A 6,454-nucleotide genomic window follows, 5' to 3' on the forward strand; every position below is an offset into this window, starting at 1 on the left:
ACAAGTTCTCCGCACAGCAGCACGGAGAGGCATGTAGTACAGAGGCATAAAAATGCAACGTGTCACATTGTATAACACAATACGGCACATTGTCATATAGTTCAGTACATAACAGCAGAGAGCAGGAAAATAAATACACTGTAAAAAAAGTGTGTAAAATTACAGGCGTTTTTGCAGAAATTTACTGTTGCCGCACGGAAAAAATCTGTTACTGGAAAAAACAGAAAGGTGATCAAGCAAAAAAACAGACATTTTCTGTTTTTGACCGCCGTGGTCTAGTCACGTGCGTCTCTATTAAGAAGTAAGCTACGAATAATGCACCTGAACACCTTTAAAACATCCGTTTATTTTTTAAAGCCTAGAGTGTAGTAAACTAAATTTTTCGCACAACTAGTACTATGTGGTTGCTTTTGATGCGGAGCTGCACTTCGCAAGATGACTTCCGCATGAAGAGGGGCTTGGTGTCTTCGTGCATCGATTTATTCGTTTCATTTGGAAAGGTGAGTGAACAAACAATCTCTGCCACTTGATACAGACAGTGTGATTTGCTTTGTGTCACCGGTGGAAATCTCTAAACTATATTGTAGATGTTGCGTGCGATGGAGGTGGATTACTGTAGCGAAATATTAAGGCATGGGCACATAGCTCGCATCTCACTAAATAGCGGGAAAGCCCTAGCCCTGCGTAACTTTCATCCTCCGCCTTGCGGTTTCAGGCTGCCTACGCTCCGTAAACTGTTCATGGTGAAGGTGCAGCTTTGACACGCAGTTAAAAGTTAAGACGAACAGGACGAGCGCTCACGCGCGAATCACTAGCCGCCGCGGACGCCGCCGTAGCGGCAAGCGTCGTGTGTCTATTCCATATTTCATTGTGCTAGCTTCTAAATCGTGCCGCGGCCTCGCTACCGCAACCACGCAGCCCTTAATTTTCATCGCATTCACGATTGCATCTAAAGGCTATCTGAAATCTTTGCAGCGTGTTTTAACGTGGTGTGTGCGTTAAATTTGAGATCTGCCAGGGCTCGGGTTCTCGCTTGAGCTTCGACTCGCGGCATTGGCCGCCGCGCCGACTGTCGTCATTCGGCCGGCGCACCGGCCACTCGCGCGAGCCGAACCAGTCTCGCGAGATTCCAGCCCTGCGCCAGCTTGTCGTTTCGAATGCAGCGGCATCGCATCTTGCTCACGCGGAGCTACGGCTGAGCGGAGGCCGTTCGGCTCACGGTATCTTTGAACTCACGAGTGTTCAGACTCTGCATGCGTACGCGAACTTTCTCGAGTAAACAAAGCTGCGGTCTTGGCCCTTGCCTAGCTGTCGACAAGCAACGTCGACCCGGAGGTGGATCGTTCGTTTCCAGCTTTGCGGTTGCTACGCGGCCTGCGCTCCCCCGTGTATTGCGGTGGAGCATGTCTTCGCCTCAGTAGGCTCGGCGGCCTGGTCGCCGCCGCTGTATCGGCATAAGCGTCAAATAGATTCCACACGGCTTTTGCTATGGCTGTGAAATATAATCTGAAAATTTTAATGTTGAATATGCTGTTTGATCTGTTTGTCGGCTAATGAGACTACCATATTGGACTATATCACGTATTACGGACAGTTCTGGACGGTGAGATGCATGTTATGCGGGGAACGGGTCGTCTGTCACCCGCACGTGTCAGTTCTCTTCGGAGGCTGGCGCAGAATTGCAAACGGCGTAGATGCTTGACAGCATGCTTAAATTACAATGAAATGAACACTACCTGAACTCGAGGTATTAAAGGACTAAATACTGACACTTAATTACCGACCCTTAATTAGCGATAAACAATTAGTGAATAAAATGGCTATAAATGCTCCGAATGTAATCAGACGAACGGTATTTGACCTGGAGGTAGTAAAGGAGAAATGGTGACCTCTGATAAGTGACCCTTCATTAGTCAAAAGCAATTAGGGAATTAAATTACCAGAAAATGAACCAAATCAACAGTACTTGGACTTGACATAATAATTTAACAATTAGTAGTACCTGACTAGTGACCGCTAATTAGTGAAGAGTAATTAGTGACTTAAATAACCAAAATTCTCCGAATGTAATCAAATTAACAGTACTTGAACTGGACATTGCAGAGAACTAAATATACTTGTATTGAATAAAACTGATTACTTATAATCCGTTTTGGTCCAGTTTGGCTGAGGTCAATTTTTGGGTGAACCATGCTGAAATTTGGCGGTGGCCCGGGCACCAAATTCCAAGTTAACTCATGTTCGGGTCATGGTTGCCCTTGTTATGGCTATCATGTATAGGCACAGTGTCATCACTATGCTTGGCTAACTGGTATAGTGTTCCTATGCAGCTGCTTCACAAGTAAGCAAGAGCAGAATTTTCTTGGGGTAGGAACCTCCGGATTAGTGCTTTCGCGCTAAAAAACTGGCAGAAATGCATTCACAACCTGAGCGGAAGGCTCCCGGCCTTTGTAAAGTAGTAGATACTAACTTAAGGCATCCGCAATCACGCTGCAGCTCAGTCAAGAGAGCCTGTAACTAAGCCAAAATAAAACCGCAATCATCACGCACTAGTGCATGGCCGCGGTATTCAAAGCAAATGCGACGATAGAAGTACAACGTGGACTAGCTAACACTGATCATCCATTTACTTTGCGTGACAGATGCATATATCAGAGAACAAGCCTAAATAACAGCTCCTATGTAAGGCACTGTTTGGGTTTCAGTATAAAAAAAGAAAACGACTTCTACCATGTTCAGGACAGGTGTGTTCAAGCTTATGTATTGAAATGCATGCTGTTCACAGTACAAATTAGTATCTACGGTGCTGCTATACTAATTGGTTGAAAGTCAGCATGCGAGGCGTCTCCCAATTAATGATTGATCAGAAATTGTTCTTTTAGTTACTGCGCCAGCAGTTACAAGTGCAATGGCTATGAGGCTCCAAGATATCATCGAAGATTACATGACAAGCAGAGCAGCTCTGTTCCCAAATATTCCATTGAGGCCAAAACACCATTACCTTCTTCACTATCCAATGCTTATTATGCAGTTTGGTCCCCTGATCAGATTGTGGACAATGCGATGCGAGAGCAAACACAGCTACTTCAAGAAATGTGCTAGGAATTGTCAAAATTTCAAGAATTTGACGTTGACTTTATCTCAGCGGCATCAGCTTTTCCAAGCTTACAAGAACACAGGAAGCAGTACTGACGTTCTCGACAATGCATCTACTTTCATGATCAGCCTTTGCAGTCCTGAAATTCAGAACGAAGTTCGGGAAGTTGTTTCTGATGAAGGGGAAATTTTCTCAACACAGCAAGCAACTATTCGGGGTCTGTTGTATGAGTGCAAAATGCTAGTTGTAATGTCACGGCAGAACGGCGAACTAAAGTTTGGGGAAATACCGCTGATCCTGTCGAAAGATGCCCGGCATTTTTTTCTTGTAAAAATTGTTAGTACATCGTATGAACCAGGAATGCAGTATTTTAACATCTTAAGTAATGACGGTCCAGTCAAGTGCATTGAGCTCGACAGCTTGCTTGACAACACACCATTAATCCAGTACAACCTTGCCCACTGCAGTTATCCTGTTTTTGTTTTGAAGCATGGATTACTTGATGGAGTTTGAACTGTGTTTCAGATAGCTGCAATGGAGTTGGAACAACGAATTTCCAACTGGCTGCCAGCCCTGGACAAGGAGATTGTAGAGCTGACAGTCCAGAAGCTGCAGCAATGTGGTGTAGAGTCCCTGGAACATCTGAAGTATGTGGTTGAAGAGGATTTGCAATTTTTAAAGCCCATCAGCAGAAGGACTCTTCTTGAAAGGTTTCACTCAGCGGCTACGCCCAACCCACCAGTGTCACTTTCTCCCAACGACATTCAATCGCCTACAAGCACACAGTGTGCAAGCTTTTCTACACCTTGGGAGGTTTTCTCACCACAGCTTATGAAGACTTGCCAAGAAGGGAAGCGTCCAGTAAAGAGCGACTTGAATGAAATGGTACGACTTGTGAGTGACCATATTCTTGCCATAAACAGGAAGCCAGGTCGCAAGATCTTGAGGGCCATCGCAGCTGAAATTGTGAGCCATTACCCGAAGACATTCGAGGACACCCTAAATGGGGCAGTAATTGGCTCGGGTATTGAGACACTCTTCTGGAAACTTGAAAACTGTGTTAACAACAAACGAAGGCCAAGCTCTGAGCAGCCACATCAGTTCGAACCGGACGATGAACTGGACTTGAGTGTCAAACGAGTGAAGATTCAGAGAGACTCATATGGGTGTGTGGCATGGCAGCCAAAGCTTCCATCTGACGAGACTGCTGACTCACAGGAGAAGAAAAAAGACGACTTGCTGTCGCAGTTCAGGCTTGCGTTTCCAGATGAGACCATGGTTGCACAGCTCATGTCAGAGACTTATGCATCACAACGTCAGCTTATCAATGCATCCAAAAATATTCGAGACATTGAGCGAAGCTGGCCATTTCTGTTTCAGGCAAAGCACCTGACCAACCACGTAAACATCTTGCTAGGCTCAAATGTTGCAAAGACTTTCGATGACCGACTAAAGACTGTTGGACGGCAAGTTTTTCGTTACGCACACAGCCAAGTAAAAAAAGAATGTGTGAAGTCTTGTCTCCAAGAAATAGAAGCTGCCAAAACTAACAGGAAGTCAATGGCAGTTGAATACGAAGCCATGCCACTACTACTGCTCGCAATCTTCAGAAGACAAAGAGCTGTTTTACAAGCTAACAGAGGTAAAAACTGATAAATGTAGTTTGCATTATTTCCTTGCAGTCGTCGCACGTTAATGCACAATGTGAAGTGTCCCATTAATTTATTCCTCCCAATAATCAAGTCAGCACTGCCTTTTATAACAGTAGAGCAGTGATTGTTTTACCCACGTCTCTAACATTTGTACTGAGATAACAGAAAAATCTGGAAGTTTTATGTCAACCTTGCCCATAAACAAAAATTTATCCTCAAAGCCAGCAGACTTGCTGCGGTGTGTTTTAGCGTGCGACGCAATGGTAACTCATATTTAAGTGAAATGGCCTCTGTGTTGAGGACTTAAGGCAACATTTTTCTTTTATTACATGCCATTGACTGATCCTAATGCTAATGCACATGTGAATTGGATTTTTCATATAAGGAGATGGCCAGCGACGATGACTTGGGGGATCTGCCAAGCTGTCCTTTCATCTGCACGAAAGGTAAGATACTGATGACTGACTAAAGGGGCAGTTCTTAAAAAAATTGCTGAAAAATGCACTAAATGGTGCTACCTTGTCCGAAATGCAAATCTTTATTTTATTAGACAAATGTATGCAATTTATTAAAAGACACTTCCCGCTGATTGAAATGCTTAATGAGTATTTCTGGCTCGATGTGCCTATCATATATAGGTCAATGCAATCTTCGTCGTTATCCCTTCCTCGTTATTCACTTATCCTCCTAAACCTAATGGTGATGGACCCACCCCTCTGAATAAAGACTTTACGTGTAACTGAAAGACGTAATAAAAAAAGAAGGACAAAGCGAATAATAATGCTTCCTTCCAACTCTTTTCCAGGATGGACTTTTCTCACTGCAAATTCATACACAATCTGCGTGGACACCCATCCAGTGCTTCATGCATTGAAGCCAGACGTGGCCTTCAAGCTGCTGTTCTTTGCCCATTTTGCTTTTAACATCCAGTACCAGAAGGAGACGAGCCTGTGCTTGGAATTCACACAGAGGTAAGAACTGAAGCCAATGTTCACTCACCTGTACACTTGCATGACGTCACAGCACGCCCTGTGCAAAAGCATACTGCAGTCTGCCAATCTTCCAGAACCTTATTTAGAAAAGAGGTTACTACGCTGCTAAACTGAGTGTACGCGAAGAAAATTGTGACATTCCGTGTGTGCTACGAGGATCCACGTTCGACGGCGCGGCGTAGACGGAGACCCGTGACAGCGGCATCATCAATTACCCAGCCATGCTCTTTGAGTGACGACCAGAACAACCGGACCCGCCGCCGCCTCGGGGAAACAGGCTTTATCCTCCCCAATTTCCGGGCACATTCCAGGACAAGGGAGCTGTCAGCGGGCCAGAGCGCGCCGTACCACAGCCGACGCTATGCGCTACCGCGAAGACAACGTTCTTTCCCTCCTTCCCCTTTCGACGTGGGCTATCGCCGGGAAGGCACCCACAGCTTCCCGCCGTGCCTCGTGAACAAAAGCGCATTCCCAGAAGGGCCGTGACGGACACCTGTCATGGCGGACAGGCAGTACTCGCCAAGAATGTGGAAAGACAGGCGCTAGTGAATTAGCTCCGAAGAGAGAGCCTGTGTATACTCTCACTTGAGAGAGAGTGGTGGCGTTTTTGTTGTTTATTTAGTTTGTATTGTTAACAGACTGGATTCGAGGCTAAGCCCAACCCAAGGGGTGGTCCCCATCTCGCATGTTATTTTGGATTGGAGAATTGATGC

At 45.4% G+C, this 6,454-nt stretch overlaps 1 protein-coding gene across 1 annotated transcript; it reads left to right on the plus strand.

Moving 5' to 3' along the window:
- Positions 1-345: 345 nt before the first annotated feature.
- On the plus strand, positions 346-5,186 carry LOC144106774 (uncharacterized). The gene is made up of 3 exons (XM_077639708.1): positions 346-500; positions 3,623-4,739; positions 5,135-5,186. The coding sequence occupies exons 1-3, from the start codon at positions 399-401 to the stop codon at positions 5,152-5,154; spliced, it is 1,239 nt and encodes a 412-aa protein (XP_077495834.1). The 5' UTR covers positions 346-398; the 3' UTR covers positions 5,155-5,186.
- The last annotated feature ends 1,268 nt before the right edge of the window (positions 5,187-6,454 follow it).

The sequence above is a fragment of the Amblyomma americanum genome, chromosome 10, assembly GCF_052857255.1.
Source record: "Amblyomma americanum isolate KBUSLIRL-KWMA chromosome 10, ASM5285725v1, whole genome shotgun sequence".
NCBI classification, from domain to species: domain Eukaryota; kingdom Metazoa; phylum Arthropoda; class Arachnida; order Ixodida; family Ixodidae; genus Amblyomma; species Amblyomma americanum.